The 16,746-nt window shown below is 44.4% G+C and overlaps 1 protein-coding gene across 2 annotated transcripts; it reads right to left on the minus strand.

Moving 5' to 3' along the window:
- Positions 1–977: 977 nt before the first annotated feature.
- si:dkey-93h22.8 (uncharacterized protein LOC449943 homolog) lies at positions 978–8,720 on the minus strand. Of its 2 annotated transcripts, none has more exons than XM_041933419.1 (11): positions 8,618–8,720; positions 7,169–7,273; positions 6,811–6,966; positions 4,716–6,456; positions 4,558–4,611; positions 3,563–4,472; positions 3,269–3,478; positions 3,024–3,084; positions 2,807–2,928; positions 2,565–2,716; positions 978–1,756 (listed from the first exon to the last, which is right to left on the minus strand). In XM_041933419.1, the coding sequence occupies exons 1-11, from the start codon at positions 8,711–8,713 to the stop codon at positions 1,656–1,658; spliced, it is 3,708 nt and encodes a 1,235-aa protein (XP_041789353.1). In that variant the 5' UTR covers positions 8,714–8,720; the 3' UTR covers positions 978–1,655. The 2 variants fall into 2 exon arrangements, with proteins under 2 accessions (XP_041789353.1, XP_041789352.1); XM_041933418.1 differs by having other exon boundaries at positions 3,024–3,087.
- Between the last annotated feature and the right edge of the window lie 8,026 nt (positions 8,721–16,746).

A 16,746-nucleotide genomic window follows, 5' to 3' on the forward strand; every position in this document is an offset into this window, starting at 1 on the left:
CAGTGTCCCCGTGTCTTAAAGGGACAGTAGCCCCGTGTCTTAAAGGGACAGTTCAGCTGAAAACACGAAAACTGTTTTTTTCACTGCCAGATGTTCTAAATAACTAACTGTTACAGCTACTGAGGGCAGAGGTGGGATGTAACATTTAGTACATTAGTAGTATAGTATAGTAAGTAAACTTATCCAAGTACTGTATTTAATTTCTTTTGCTTTCCTTGACCATTTATACTTCTATACACCTTCATTTTGGAGAGCAAAAACTGTACTTATTAATACCACATATGAATCAACTAATACCATAACAATTATTATTATAGATAAGCCACCCAGCAGTATATAAAGTAATTCAAATTAGCTCCACCTTTACCAGCTGCAACATTAAAGCGACTGCATCACTAATTACAACCCAGGGTAGGTATATGATTCTGAAATAGACCAGTCTTCATAATTAATAAATTTACATTTGGTGTAATTTGATGCTAATACTTTTGTACTTTTACTTAAGTAAGATTTTGAATGCAGGACCTGTAGTATTGCTACTTTTACTCGAGCAAAAGATCTGAATACTTGGTTGAGGGTGCACTTCTGGAAACAGTTCCTCTTTTTGTCGTTTCCATATGAGTGGCACATTGAGAGTTTTTCCTTTCGTCACATTATTTGGAGGTATTTGTGATTGATATTCACCAGCAATTTAAACAGTGACTGATGTAAAAGGTGCCACACATTATCAAGTCGAATAGGCTGCTGATTAAGATTGTGTCATTTAGAGAAAGCTAATCTAGATTTTAGATGAGATTTTTTTTAAAAGTGCATGAGGTTGAATACACAAATTAGAATCCTGCAGAACAAACTGGCTAGATGCTGATTAGAAAGGACTCCCCCTGTAGCAACTACGACCAAGAGGTCAGGTGAGATTTAGACTGTCGGTCAGGCTCAGAGGACAGTTAAAAATTCATCAGGAAACACAGTAAACAGTTTTTATTTTTTATATACAAATTTATAAAACTTTATCGGTGTTATGGAATGCAACAAAAATCTTCAGTGGGTTTTACTAAAACATGTTGTCAAATTAAGTGCTACAAACTCATACGTATTAACTGTACACATCAAAAACTGCATGCATACTGAAGGACCAGTGTGTAGAATTTAATGACATCTAGTGGTGAGGTTGCACACTGCAACCAACTGAACACCCCCTTGCTTTTTAACAAAACTTTACTTATATATGATTACATTAAGACAAAAAGCACATTAACACAAAATAAAATACAGCCTCACCCTTCCTTTCCAAGCGTGTAGGAGAACCTACAGTGGCTACAAAGAATGTGACAAACTCTCTTTAGCCACTGTTTGGTCTCCGTGGACAGAGGAGGAGCCGCTCCCTCTGTAGCTATATAGGCTTATTCTAAGGTAACGAAAACATGATTCCTATTTCCAGGATTATTCACTAACGAAAACATACTTTTGAATATTATATTCCTTTTATGCCAAGAGATGCACCTACATCTTACACACTGGACCTCAAACTGGAGTCAAAACATGCAAAAAAGACTAACATACAAAAGTTTGCTACATAAATGTGAGCATAAGGCTCTGAGGTTGTTTTCATCTCTGCCACGTCCAGCTCAGTGTTCTGGTCCTCTCACACAGCTCTGCTACCTCTTTAATCCTCTCTGGGCCTGTTTCAGCAGCTGATCAAAGTCAAGGTCCTCAAACCTGCTCTTGGCAGGAGATGGCTCTGCATCTCTGTTTGCATCTGAGGAAGAGAGGAACATTTACAGGCTCACTGTTATGTTCAATGACTTTCTCATTAACTACAATTACCATCGTTGCAGTTTACATGCATGTCTGTCCAGACTCATACATGTAGTGAAGAGTTTGGAGGAATTTAACTTGCGTATGAATGGACATTTGGATAAGCTTGTGCCTCAGGGGGTGTACAACATTATTGATACACAAATAAACACTTTGTGAGGACAAAACCGTCCAGATCCACCGAAAGGACAGAGGTGTTGTTTCAAGTTTTCAGTTCAACTTACCAATCATAATCAGGAGCAGGTGGAGGTGTCAGGAAACATTAGCTTAAGTCAAACTAAAAACTAAAATTCGTCCTGTCTTGTGAGTCACCTCAGCGACTCATGTTTCATGATGCTCGGTTTCAATTGGCACTGTCAGAAAGGTGCTGACTCAACTCTACATTTAGTTGTACGTGTTTTCATCCACCTGTTTTATTTTCAATCGGTGTATAAAAACCTTCTGCAGCGGTTTAAACGCACCTGACTGCACCACCAACCATCTATCTTGGCGTGCTCAACACCTAATATTGACATAACAATAGTGGACGAACAGGTTTCAGCTTTCACTGCATTATGTTTTCCTGATTTTCTGGAAATCCATTCAAAATTTGTGCAGCACTTGGATGGAAACTTGGCTAACGACTGAATCAGTTAACAGGGGCTTTGGCAGGGTATGCCAAGAGAACAACTACGAATACTTGAAGGTAAACAACTATAGCCTTCACTATAGCAACATACTTGACTTTGCTTGCAGGTTTTGAGGCTCACCTAGATCAGCGTAGTTTGAATTACAGAACTGCCTTCTTCCACCAAAGCAGAGGTCAAACGGCAGCTCATCGGGCCTCCGTAGTTTGCTGCCGTTATCGATGGCTGCAAAAGCATCGTTCATGTTGTAGAATGTGACAAAGCCGTAGTGGTCACTATGGAAACCGAAGGTACAGGATTTTAATACTGGTGAACACAGACTGATGGTATAAAAACCACTTAAAGAGCAATGAGAATATACGTACCCTCTTTCTCTAAAGTGAAGCGACACACATTCTACTTCTCCAAATTGAGAGAAGCGTTCCCTCAGTTCATGGTGTGTCATAGACCTGCAGATCCGGCCGACATACACCACCCTGCGCTCATCCTGTACAACAGGAGTTTTAGTATTAATCACCACTCATTAAACAATCAAGAAAAGCAGGTGTGCATGAGCTGACATGTCAGTAATCGTTTACTCACTATGGCTTTAAGTTTCTGAATCCTCATCTCATGCTCTCTCCTGAGCCTGCTGGACTCTCTGCTGCTGTTGGGATGAGGAGTTAGGATGAGAGGAAGACAGAGACTGAGATCACACTCGTAAAGCCAGAAAGAGAATGCAAAAAAATAACATCGAATAAAAAAATAACATTTAAAAAGGATCACTTCCATTTTATTTTCCTTTTATCAAACGACTGCATGGAAAACTGACATCAACATCAACTGACCTGTACACATCTCTCCACTGCCTATGGCAAAACCTCGGGGATGGTGATCGAGATCTGGATGGGGACCTTGAGTGGGACCAGGATCTGGATCTTGACCTGCTGCATCTCGATCTGGAATAAGACCACCTGTTGCGCCGAGGTGGGGAGCGGGAAATGGAGCGAGAGGGGGACGGCGAACATGAACTGCTCTCTGACCGCTTGTGACGGCGCCTGTGAGACGGACAAACTGACGGTTAGGAGCGATGCACAAAGGGGACAGATAGAGACTGAACATCAATCACAGAAGGTGATTACTTTGGTCTTTTTGGAGAGTGAGATGCAGAGCTGGACGACGACGATGAGGAGGAACAAGAGCTGGAGCTGGAGCTGGAGTCAGAACGAGGAGATCTTCTCCCATACCTCCCTTTGTGCCTCCCTCTGATAGGAGGGCTGGGTGGAGGTGTGGGGAGGGTGCACGGCGCCGCCTTGTCTTCAGCTGCACAACCACAGTCTTGCTCTGTGGCAGCGTTGTGTGATGACAGAGCTTTGTCTGATGCCGGGTTTGTCTCTGATCTGGTCCCGGGTTCCTCGGAGAGGTGGTGCGCCACAGAGTTATTAACGGCTCTAATGGGGGGGCTAACTTCAGCAGTGGAGGTCTGTTGGTTGCATTGAGCAGCGGCACTTGAGTCATGGGTGGTCACCTGTAATTCATCAGTGGTTTTAGAAACATCCTTGAGTTTAGAGGCTCTGCTACGCTGAGTAGCACTTGTAAGTGAACGGTCTACAGGTGCGCAGTAGTCGTGATCAGAGGATATAGATGAATACATGTGAGGAGAGGTGAGAGCAGCAGGGAACTCTGGGAAGTTACTGTGTGTCTTCTTGCATGGTAGAGGACGGGGGTCGATTATCTGAATGGCCTTGGATGGAGGATTTTTGCGTCTTGCTGGCACATCTGGTTGAGTGCTGAGGATGATTTCAGTGCCGAGGGGCTCTGGGATGTCCACGCCCTGCGACCTTTGAAACTGAGGTAAGTCCCTGGGGTTTTCGGGGGTCCCAGGTGATTTTGAAGTGCTTAAAGGCTTAAGTGGTTCCACGGGGGGCGTCAGTGGTAACGTGGAGGCTCTTCCTTTTCCTCCAGGTTCGCTTCTGTCCAAGCGTCCATCTGTTTGGAGGTTTGGAGGTGAAGTACCGCTAACGAGTTTGGGCTCCACCTTCTCCTCTTTGGCTGAATGAGGAAGAATAAGGAGAGGTTCATGAGACCGGACATGAACATCCAACAATACAACGTTATCAGTAATCTGATCACTCACCTTGTGTTTCCTCAAACTGCTCCAGCAGGCTGGTCAGATCAGGAGCTTCAATTCCTAAATCAGAGAAAACAGACATGAAAAAATGACTCTGGAGGGTGAAAATGTGGCTTTAGTGCCTGTGTTGTGTCAGATTGAACCGCCATGTCTCAACAGTTTACCTGAGTCGGCTGCTGCACTCTGCACCGTGCAGCCAAATTGAAGAGGAGGAGATGGCTCCTCATGATGGGATGTCCTGGGAGGAACCTCTGGTGATGTCTCCTTCACGGGTATGGGAGCGTCTATGGGAGCAGGTGGCTGACTGAAGTGTGGAGAGGAGGAGGGACACTGCCTCACTGCATCCGGACTTGGTGACAGAGGAGTCTTTGGTTCCAGCTTGGTTTCTTTCGTCGGGTTCGTACTGCATTTGTCTGTTATTATGTTTGAGCACAAAGCTGTAGATCTAGAGGACACACCTGAAGTTATTTTTGTAAACCTCCATTTATTTTCCTGCAAGTGGGTGGTGCAGTCCTGGTTCACCTCGGGCTTTGGCCCTAAAGAGGATGGCTGTTGTTGAAGAGATGTGCCTGAGGATTCATTTTGGATTTCTTGAAAGTGGCTGGTGCTGTTGAGGTTGGAGTCTCTGTTGAGGAACTCCACTTTGGACACTGAAGAGGACGGGTCAGTGGATGGCGATGATGTCTGGCTAACTGGCAGCGGGAGGAGGACGGGATTTGGAGGATCGCTACTGAGCAGCGTTGGTTTCTTCGCTGGACTTTTTTTGCTTTCAGGCACAATCAAGATTGGGTTATCTGTGACGTCTGGCAGCGGACTAGCAGGTGAGATGATTTTGGATTCCGTCCTTGGGCGCTTTAATCCGCTGCGAGGTAGAGGAGTGGATGGTTTCGCCTCTGAGGGGTGAGGCCTGGGCTGAGCAGAAGTGCGATGGGTCTTGTAACCAGGAGTTTGAGATATATGGGGCTGATCAGCACCACTTCTCCTGCCATCTGGACAAGGCTGTGTTGTCTTTGGTCCACAGCTGTTTTGTCTTTGTCCCTGTAAACAGAGGATGGGGGTTAGCTCCTTGGGGGCCTCAGAAACTGAGGGCCACTTGGTGGTGTAGTTCCCCTGTTTCTCCACCAGGGGCTGTCTCCTTTGGCGCAGCTGTCTGTACTGTTGCAGGCTGAGTGACTTGGCCTTTGTCTCACCTTTAGGAGGCAGGACCTCGGCTTTGCTACTATTCACTTGTGAGGACGATGTTTGGGGTTCAAGTGCTGAGCCAGCTGGATTTTCAAGTGCTTTAGTGCTGTTCAGTGGAACCGACACAATTTCACGTGTGAGCCCACCTGTAGGGTTTTTCTCGCTCAATCCCCTTTCCACTGATTCATCAAAGGGAGCCACTTGAACGGGGCCAAAGCTCACCCTTTTCTTCTCTCTGGCTGGTGGATCTCCGGATGAGTTCCTGTTCAGCAACACACTCTTCAAGGGTTTGCCACTGTCACTTTCTTTATCTCCCCCTTCTTTCTTCTTTGTCTCTTTCACAGTCGCCTCGTCATCAGACACAACATTTATCTCTTCATCGCTCCCTTCGGTGGGTGTCTCATACTTCCACACCTCTTCCTGAGAGAATAATGTGTGATTTCTCCTCAGTTTATCTGCCTCCTCTTCCACGTGCAGCTTCAGACAGTAGGGGTGCATGATCTTCACCAGGTTGACGAGAGACGTTGAGGTGAAGACCTCGACTTCAGCCTCTGTTTTCTTACTTTTGGAGTGAAACAGTGTTTGGCTTTGTTGTTTATACTGCTGGGGAGGCCTCTTTCTCTCCATTTTGCTCTCATTGTCCTTTTCTCCATCAATTTTAATTGTGAATGTTATGTTTGGAGATTTGGATCTTGGTCTAAGTCTGTCAGCAAGTGAAAGTTCCTAATAGAGAAGAGACAAAAAAATAAAAAAGAACTTGAGAACAGAAGAAAAAGGTTAATATTAGGACATAACATATTTAATGCAAGTCTCTTTTGTTGGTATTTCACTATTGTGTTCATGCTTGTTCAGTCCAGCTTGTCAAAGCATGTGGCTCATCTTTATCTAAGCTATTATGTAACATCTAAATCTTGATAAAGTGGATTTCTCTCAGGCAAATTCATGTGATCATCATGAGCTACTCATACTCCCGTTGCACTGCATTGGACTGGTTTTGGGTAATGCATTTTACTCTAGTTATTACTTCCATGCAAGTTATTGTAGGCTTGTGTTTCTTATTCCTGAGTGTGCACCCACAACTGAGTTTTCCCTGCACTCCGGGTGGACGAGGAGCTTGGTGTCTGGCAGGGTGTCAAAGGGGGACAGAGTCCCGTCATCATCCCCCACACTGTCCAGCATCTCAGTCAGGGCAGACAGCAGGTTCTCACTCTCTTGCTCCGCTTCCCTCTTATCCTGAAAAGGGGCAGCAGAATCCACACTTATTGATTTATAGCACAGATTCATTTTCTATCGATATGTGGTAAGTGTCAACTGTGGACCCTGATGGACAGTCGACATAAAAAATGCCAGCAACTTCTGAACTTCTATGTACAAAGGCCACAGTCCTGGGCTACTCCCAGAGATGCTCCTTGTGCTGATCTGCTTTAAGTCTCACCTCTGATGTAACAGTGGAGTCTTCAAAAATGGCCAGGATTGAGTGATCCACGCAGGACTGTGTGTCCATCTCCACACCTTCCACATCACGTTGACTCGGGACCAGCTGCAGACACACAGACACAGAACCATTATGCGACAGCCATGCGCTGTGATTTGCACGCACACTAATCTGATCTGCTTCTGCCTCCTGCAATTGTGCAATCCACTCCCTTCCTCTGGGTGTGACCCGAAGATGATCCACAGGACACAACAAGCTCGAAATTAACGTTCTCTGCATAAACAGGAAGAGCTGTCGATTCTGATGATTCCTCAAACACAGCTGTGCAAAAACAGTGAGACAGAGCTGATGCTTGTTCCATGTTTTTTAAGCATTGAGCAAATAAATACACTGATAGAGACACATCTCTATGTAAATTAGAATGGGAAAAAATTAAGAAAAGAAACTATTGGGCCACAGCCAACGATTTTACTAACTACAGACGAGAGACTTTTAATCTATTTATCATGTCTAGAAATGTAAGAATAGAATAATAGAATAGTGAAAAATGTTGACCTCTAAAATCCCATCTTCACATATTCATATACACTCCCAAAATAAAGATATTTAGACTACGATCATCACTTAAACAATTAACTGGTTACAGATTTAAACGTGACTTTCTGCTTAATTGAGTAACCATTTAAACTTAACAAGCTGAATTGAACTCAAACATATGTAACATAAATCTGATTGATGATCAGCAGCTTCATTCATAAACATGGCCAAGAACTTAATGTTTGTACATATGAAAGCATGAGGCAGGCTGTCAAAGAGCAATGCCTCGCTAACAACTGAGGACTAAAGGGTTGGAGTTCAGTAAGGGACAAGAGGCGGCTCACACCACCTCTGGGCAGCTGCAACAGGCGCTCTCAGAGCCTGCCTTTACTGCAACAACGCATTTATACGGCCGTATAGGACAGTGAGCACTTCGCCCCTATGCCTGACAGAAAACAACTTAAAATCAAGCTTCAGGTCTCAAAGTAAGAACGGTAAAGTTTAGAGTATTGCTGCGGGAAAATGAGGGAAAGGGACGCTGGGAGGGTGCAGCCTCGTCTGAACATCTTGTTCTTTTGAGGAAATGAGCCGGTGTCCCCGTCAGCTTTCACTTGAACCAAACATCCTCGACGATGGAGATTCTGTTCAACATCAACGAAGATGTAGCGACGTTAGCTAACACGACATCAAGCCTTTCCCGTAGCTATGTGGCCCAAACAGCAGACAGACGCAGCAGCTATAAGCCAGCTCTCTGGTCACTGTCTCAGTAGTACTACTACCATGTTTCAGCCACGTGTCGCCATGTCCGCATGTGGCCTCGCGCGCCGGCGAAAGGTCTCCAATCGAAACGTCGAAACCCGCTCGCGTGCGGCTATTTTGATGTCAAACTGACTAACATGAGCAAACCGGTACCTCATTGGCAGTGTTGCTGGCCAGAAAGTCGCTGTTGCCGGCATTTAAATTCCCGTCTTTCCCCCTCCACTGCGCCGCCATCTTGCTGCTCCACATGGTCCGCTGGCAGGCCGGACGGAGACACGTGGTGTCCGCATGGGAGCACGCGGAGAGCGCCGACCTGGGATCAGATTGACAGCGCGACTTTCATTAGCGAGGGCAAGGGGATGAGTGGAAATCAGATCCCAGGTCGGCTATGTGTACCGCATATGCATCAATTTATGTACCTTTCTCCTGAAACTAGCCATGTTTTATTTTCCTGCAGATACTCAGGAGTTAATGGGTCAAAGCTAAGTTTGTATTGATGATTTGTTCAATCTGCTATAGAAGAGTAAATATCCTGATTAAGGGAACCGTTTCTCACATATCTGTGTCAACGCATGTAAGTAGTGTTTTAAGCCGCTCGATAGTGTCGATTAAGTCATATAGACCAGAATTATTGCCCGTAGAACATTTGATACAGAGATTTTCATTTTTGATTTGATTTATTTATTGCTCAAGAGCGACATCTAGCGACCACATGACGGCAAGTTCTACTGACAGTGAGCACAGGAGATTCTCAACAAGGTTTTTATGCATGGAATTATACAAATACATGGAGCCCAATTATATCAATTGATAAACTAGATGATAGTGTTAAGAAATATGAAGCACAATGTGGGATAAACCTGTCAGATGCTGCTCTGGCTGCCTCACGTGGTATGAATGATGTGTTTGGATCTGTTTTCCCCTTTATGGCAGGAGGCTTTAATAGAGAGAGCACTAATGGTGTAACTGGGAGTTATCTTGAGCGTGGCGAGAACGCTCTGTAAGGTTGTTGACTTCACCCAAGTGCCCCATTATTCCCCATGTTATAATTGCTGAAGAATATCATGAAAATAGGAGTGTGCTTATTCTAATAAGAAGCCACAACAATACAACCAGTCTTTGGAGAGGTGTTGTATGGCAAAGCAAAGAGTGTATCTGCTTCATGTGGATATTGATGTGTTGACTACCGGGTGTGTGTGTGTGTGTGTGTGTGTCCCTCATGGTTTACTTTTGGAGCCTAACAACAGCCTTGTGTCATTTGAAATGTCACCTACTGAGGTTCACATGTACATCTTTACATTTGTTAAAATGTGGCCTCAGAAAGCACTTGTCCTGTGCATTAGATCATTATGATTGAATGCATCTGAATGCATTTATTGCTTGTGTTCACATGACTGACCGTATTGCCGAGGCTCCCTCATGACTTGTACTTTGCAGTCACATGAATCAGAACCATTGCTGCTTCATAATAAATCCTTCTTTTCTTTTTTTTGTTTCCACTTCACCCCATGCAGCTCCACACTGTGCTACCTGATATATGATGAATAATTATTGTCAAATTCTGAATAATAAACACAGCTGTCTAAGCCAGTATTTTCACCTGTGTTTTGCATTTCTCCCTCCAGTTGATGAAGACCCAGAACAGCACCAAACCTCACGCTCCACCGACAAATCATATGATGGTCTCTGGATGGTTGATTACATTTACATATTCAGTACAGCAGACTAGTGTTTTCCTCTCATCTCCCACCGTAGCACCCATTACGCTACCCTGTTGACAATTGTGCAGGGATGCAGAAGTTGTTCCACTACATAGCGAAAAGCTTCTACAGGAGTCTGGGTGTTTGTCCTTTAAGGATGAACCTTGTCCTACCAGTCCAGCTTGAAAAACTGACATCATGTTTGTGCTTTCCGCCACACCTTAACCAGGTGAGGATGATCAGCAGTGGCTGAAACCTCTGGTTGTGTGACATTAAACATAAAAACAAAAATCCCATTTAACCAAGTGAACACTGGGTCCGCACAACTCTCCTCATAGACCTGATGGTTACTGCCTGTGTTAGCCTGCCTCTGTCCAAACGCATCAATGGCTGGTGGGAGGACGGAAAGAGACAGAGTGTGGCCGGTGTGTTGCATTAGCCTTGCAAGCTAACGCTCAGTGATGACTGAAATAAAATAAAAATCCAGTTTGGTCGGATCTGGCCTGACTCCACTGAGAGATCCTGACTCTTAGTATGTAACATGGGTCAAGCTTAAAGACTTTGGACCCTACATTTCCCATAATGCAACTCACTAACCTCTTTCATGACACTACCCCTGTCTGATAAATGCTGATGTCTCTCAAACTCTCCTCCCTCGGTTTGTAGAAAGTTTCCTGTCATAAATTTTAAATCTCCACGCCCAATCTGAAGTAACCCTAATGACATCGTCGGGGTTATTTTCTCAGACTTGGAGACTTTATGAGACGTAACACATCAACTGTCTTCACTGACTGAGTGGCGACTTCTTGTGACAAGTAAACTCAGCTTTCTGTGTGAATTTGGTGGGACACATAATGTGAGCTATGTGTTCTAATTTAATCTTCTTTTCATTTCCTTTTTTAAAGTGTGCAGAAGTTGCTTTTGCCACAGTGTACTCAGTTGAGTTGCCCCCTCACTGCAGGAAGGTATTTAAAATATGACACTTCTATAGCAACTTTAACAATTAAGAGACACTAACTGATGGCAGGCTCGAATATATTTTGAGGTGAAATCTTCGCTGTACCGCTTCTTTTTGGTAAGTGGAAATATTCTGGCCCGTAAATAATGTAAACAAAGCTGTTGTAATATTTTTCCTCCACTAGATGGTGATATTACACATCTCCCATTAAGTTCTGCTCACACTTGGACTTTCTTTGAGCTCTCTAAAGTTGTGAATGAGTTAATTTCCAGTGAGCTGATTGTTCCATGCAAGCTGCATATCCCCAATGAATGCCAATCAGATACTCATACATGAATGAAATGGATGCATTATGAGTTCAGGTTCCTCACCTCTTGATTTATATGTTGTTACCTTGTGTTATCTGACTGTTTTTCTGGGGACGACCATGAATGTGTCTGGCCCGTTATCTCTTGCATACCAGCGAGGAGCTGACCTTTCTGCTGAATGTCATGGCGGTACACAGAGTCAATGGCTGTATTAGATTAGTTGGGAGGGAAATATGCTCACAGACACACACATTTTAACGAGCTATCACACATTGCCTGGCCATTTATTTTGATCCAGAGGGCTAACTGGCACGTACTTCCCATATAAATCTTACCTACAGCACATCTGCTCTGACCTCTGTCTGTTTTCTTTGTTTTGTTTCCTTTGCTTTATTCTTTAATCCCATATCTTCTTCTATACTGTTGCTACATGTCTCTTCACCCCCACCGCCAGCGCGCACACACACACACACACACACACACACACACACATGCATCACCTCCTGTCTCAACTCCCACAACTCTTGAAACACATTACTGTCTGAAATGGGGCCAAAGCATCCTCCAGTCTCCAGCGGGTGAGGTGCGGGTGTGTTCAGGAGTGTGCAGAGACATGTGTAAGTGTGAGTGTGTGTGCATGTGTGTGTGTGTTCAGGAGGGGGGGAGTTCTGTGTAAGTGGGTCACCTTACAGCAACATCCAGCGCCAAGCTATCATGTCAGTACATGGCCCCACACACTCAGAGACACACGTATATTTAACCCACTCCCCATGCACTGTCCCCTTTTTGGCTGGAAATGTAAAATACTCCCTCAGTCGCTCACTTGTAAGCAGATATTTTCCCTCGTTCCCTAAAGCGCCACATAGTGCCAGACTTTACTCTCATCCTCAGTGGGGAAAAAGGAAAAATTGTGAAAAAAAATAATAACATCTCCCTCCTGTTTTACTTTCATGTCTCTCACTCCTCTCTCTGTCTCTGTCACTCCCCCGCGCCCCTCTGCCTTCCATCCCTTCCTCACTCTTGACCTGCAGGAGGACTCCCACAGTGCTCTTTTGGCATGTTTGAATTTTTAAAGAACCCTTGAGGTCTGGAGTCAGGTTTATGCTCTCCTGCCTCCCGCACACTTGCTGCTGTTGTGTGTGTGTGTGTGAGCGGTTTTCTATATGACTTCCAGTCATCTCAGGTGCTAAGTCATGCAATATTTTGCATGTGCATGTATGCACTTCTATGACCTTTCAGATATTGTGTAACACTGGGAGCAGTGTGTTATAAAAAGGCAAAAGCACTCTGATCTTTAACTTGACACCTTCCCTACAGGGGAAAGCAGGACGCACAGGAGTTACTTTGAGACTGCTGAGTTAGGGAGTCGTACTGCCATCGTCCTCGTTTGATTTCTTTACTTGAAGTAAGTCTTCTTTTTCTTAAGCTTTCATAGCAGAGAGAAGAGGAATGCCCTCCCACATGGAGCAGAGAACATCTGTTACTGCGAAATGAGGGCTTGAGAGAGACAGAGGAGGAGGAGGAGGAGGAAGGGGACTTACATTAATACAAGTGGGAAAAAGAAAGGAGGTGAAGAAAGAACAAGAGGGCATGCAGAGACGCGGAAAGGGAGGGGATGGAGTGACAAAACATCAGCTGGAGAAGACCACCCTCTCTACGGTACAGCAGAGGTGAGAGGCTATTGGGCAAGAGGCAGTGACTTACAGGTGAACACGTTCACGAGCACGTATGCACACAAACACAGTCAGCGTGGTAACACAAGCCTGCATCAATAATGTAGCTGAGAGAAACAGGATGCAGATTCTGCCTTACATAAGAGTTTACAGAGGGCTGGCTGGCTCAGAACAGCCTCTTTCATTCTCTGCTTTGCCCTCAGGCTGGATGTACACAAGATTTCCTGAGCTAATTAACCACCACATTTGCCATCCAAACAACTTTTCAAGATGACTGTGCTGCAACAAAGGCATGAGAGCGATGCTTAAGTCATTTTTAACTTCAGTCCACTGACTTTAGGTGATTTATTTTACTCTGTGGGGCAACATTTTTCAGCAGCGTTTCTCCACAAGTCCTCAATTTGCAGGATCTTACATAATTTAAACTATGTAACACACTTGTTTGTAGTGGGTATAGTTAGTTCAGTGACAAAATGCAAATCCTTCAATATTATTGACCTGGGAACTGAACTTCGTCTCTGATCCTGCCAGGAGTCAAAGCACATTGTTGGTCCAGGTCACAGGGGTTACAGAGACATAATGGGAGTCTAGCAGGGGCTGTTATTTACCTTGGATAGATTAGATGGGATAAATCAAATCAAGTCAGAGTCATCTGAAACACACTTTGACTTACAGTACCACAAATCATTAATTTATCCACGCTAGCAGCTTAGCTCTGTGGACGGCAATGTTGGTTGGTGTCAGCGTGGACCGTGTGTGTGTGGGCTGAAATTGCCTTTATCGGATTCCACTGAAATTTATTACAGGTCATTCATGATAACAGGAGGATGAATCCTACTGACTTTGGTCACTTTCCTCTTGTGCCACCATGAGGTTAGCGTTTGTTGTTGAGATTGACATTTTTGGACATTCAATGGGATATTCATGTGCCCCTCTGGATGGATTGAAACTGATCTCCCGACTTTTCATGTAGCTCCACTATCAGGTAAAAATGTGTGGTCTATGACCAAATAGTTGCTAAAGTAATGACATTGCCGTCAGCCTCAGCTGAACTTGTGTTTATTGCTAAATAGAGAATGTTAGCATGCTAACCTAAGAAGAGAAGTAGCATTATAGTAGCATTTTGCTAAAAGCACAGAGCACAGTACAGCTGCTAGTCTGGCTGTACACTCTCGACTATGGTTTAGCATCATTCAGCATTATTTCCAGCATCAGCAGGCTAATTTAACCCAGTGTAAACTACCTGTCCAGCACCAACAGACAGACACGTGTATTGACCAGCTGGCATTTAGCAGAGATATTTCCTTCTGTTGGTGGAGGCCAAAAACAGAGCGAAAAGAGCAATGATTAGATTTTGACTCCAAATGAATGTCAGTGTCAGCTGGAGGTGTAGTGTTTGCTAACTTGTTACCCTGAACAACAAACTGTTATGCTACCCCCAATCAAGCAAAAAAAAAAAAAAAAAAAAGCTGTTAATTCAGTTTTAATCAGGATGGAAGTAAAAAGACAGAAGGAAAGGGAACATATGCCCTAATCCAACAAAATGTATTTTAGAGATGTAATGTGTAATATACGGGTAACAGCTCTGACTCTGAGATAGCTACTGAAGTTAGCATGCTAACCAACTAGCCCCAGCCCATCCTGTCTCATAATACCACTTTGTACCTCAAGAGGCGATGGTCAAACAGTAGCTCAGGCCTCCCCCTGTGGTTTCAGCTGCGAGATGTATGTTATTCAAAACTTTTCTGAATTCAAGTTTCTCTCATTAAGACAAACTAATTCTTAACTCATCATAAAACAAACTTAACTAAACACATTAAAATTCACTGAAACCATCTTGGTTTGTCTTTCCACTATTCCAACAATCACCAACCGTGGTTTGGTCAAAGTAAACCCTTAATTCATCGGGTTAGATGTGAAAATTATCTGGCTCCACACGCTGCTGGCTCACTTCTCTCACTCCTCTCCCGCTTCATGCCTCTCCTGGTCCCGCCGGCTGTGTCTTCATCGTCCCCGGAGGCAAAATCCTGGTACTGTAATCCTTGTCGTCACACTGGCCTTCAGCCCTAGGAGGCTCTTTCTGGTCCCGTCTGGCAGTGTTCGCTGGGAGACCAGTGTAAACACCAACACTCCCCCGGTGCTCCATGCTCCCAGTCCATCCAGACTCGGTCAGCTAATGGGACCACTAGCTGCACGGCTAACTGAGCTAACTTGCTAACGGCAGCTCGTAGCTACAGCACACAGTATAGTGAGCAGCAGCCGACATTTACTCTGGAGATGCTGCCCCTTATTTGTTTGGAGTGACCTTTGACTGGTGGCCATATCTTACATTGTGCCTTTAAGGCAGCACACCAGAAAACTGTGATAGTTGATTAGCACAAAACAGTCTTCCTGTTCTCCTTTGTGATTTTCTTCTCTGATGCCTTTTGCTCACCTTCTTGTTTTGTGTTTACTGTCTGTCTTTTGTACTTTAGCCTCCACAGCTTTCAGTCTGTTATTTATCTGTGTTATGTGGGATCTGACTATCTGCTATCTGGCAAACTGTTAACGTGTATGTGTGTGTGTGCTTGTATATAAATAATTATGGTAAGGTGTAAGACAGTGTGCTTTGCGCACACGTCGTCTTGAAAGTATGAACTTGTGAAAACTGTCTCCATGAAACTGTTAATGTGGCCAAATATGTGTGTGGATCGCAGTTTTTTGATGTGTGTGTGTGTGTGTGTGTAGAAGCTCATCATGCTTGTGCTATCCTTTTTCTGCCACATTGCCATGGCGACAGTGCCCTCCCGGGGTAATGGGGGACGAGTGCGCCAGAGCTATTTATTCTCTTTCTCCCTCCCTCCCTACCTCTCTCTCTCCATCCATCCATCGCCCTCTCTTTTCCTCCGTTTCTCCCTCTCTCTTCATCTCTGCCCTCTTCCTCCTGCAACCTCTCCGTCTCTCTCCCCTCTCCATCTCCCTCCTTCCTCTGCTCTTTCTTCCCCTCTCTGATTGGCTTAACACTCTCCTCCTCAAAATGAGATACTGCCTAATGAGACAGAGGGTGAGGAAGAGAGGGAGGGAGACAAAGAGCAAGTGTCTTAAAAAAAGCAAGTAGAAATATGTGGGGGAGGCGATCTATGCAGACTTGTGTTCCTTGTTGCATGTAAAGAGAGAACCTCTGTGATGTCATTTTGGAGGGAAACGGCACAGGATGTCTATAGCGTATATATATTACTACATTTAGCTTTCTATCTTAGCTATGTGCATGTGTGTGGACTGTAATGTATATCATATAGTCTCTTGAGGTGTGAGTGAGTTCTGATGGAGCTGTGCGCTCAGTCGGGGTCATGACTTTGAAATGGTTTGACGATTGTGAAAATCCCTGAATGAGCAGTGTGTATGTACGTACACGTGTTGTTTGAAGCAGAGGTTCAAAATGAACGTTGACGTCTACCTGTAACTCCACGTCACAGTTGTCCAACTACCATGTTTAAATACATTTATTTGTGTTTGTGCCCAGAGTTAGATGAGAGGTTTGACGTCTGTTCGTTAAATGTGAAGCTGCAAACAGCGGCTAACTTAGATTAGCATAAAGACCTGGAAACGAGGGGAAAGAGCTGGACTGGCTCTGTCCAAAGGAAACAAAATCAATCTTTAAGAC

The sequence above is a fragment of the Chelmon rostratus genome, chromosome 3 (genome assembly GCF_017976325.1).
Source record: "Chelmon rostratus isolate fCheRos1 chromosome 3, fCheRos1.pri, whole genome shotgun sequence".
In the NCBI taxonomy this organism is placed as follows: domain Eukaryota; kingdom Metazoa; phylum Chordata; class Actinopteri; order Chaetodontiformes; family Chaetodontidae; genus Chelmon; species Chelmon rostratus.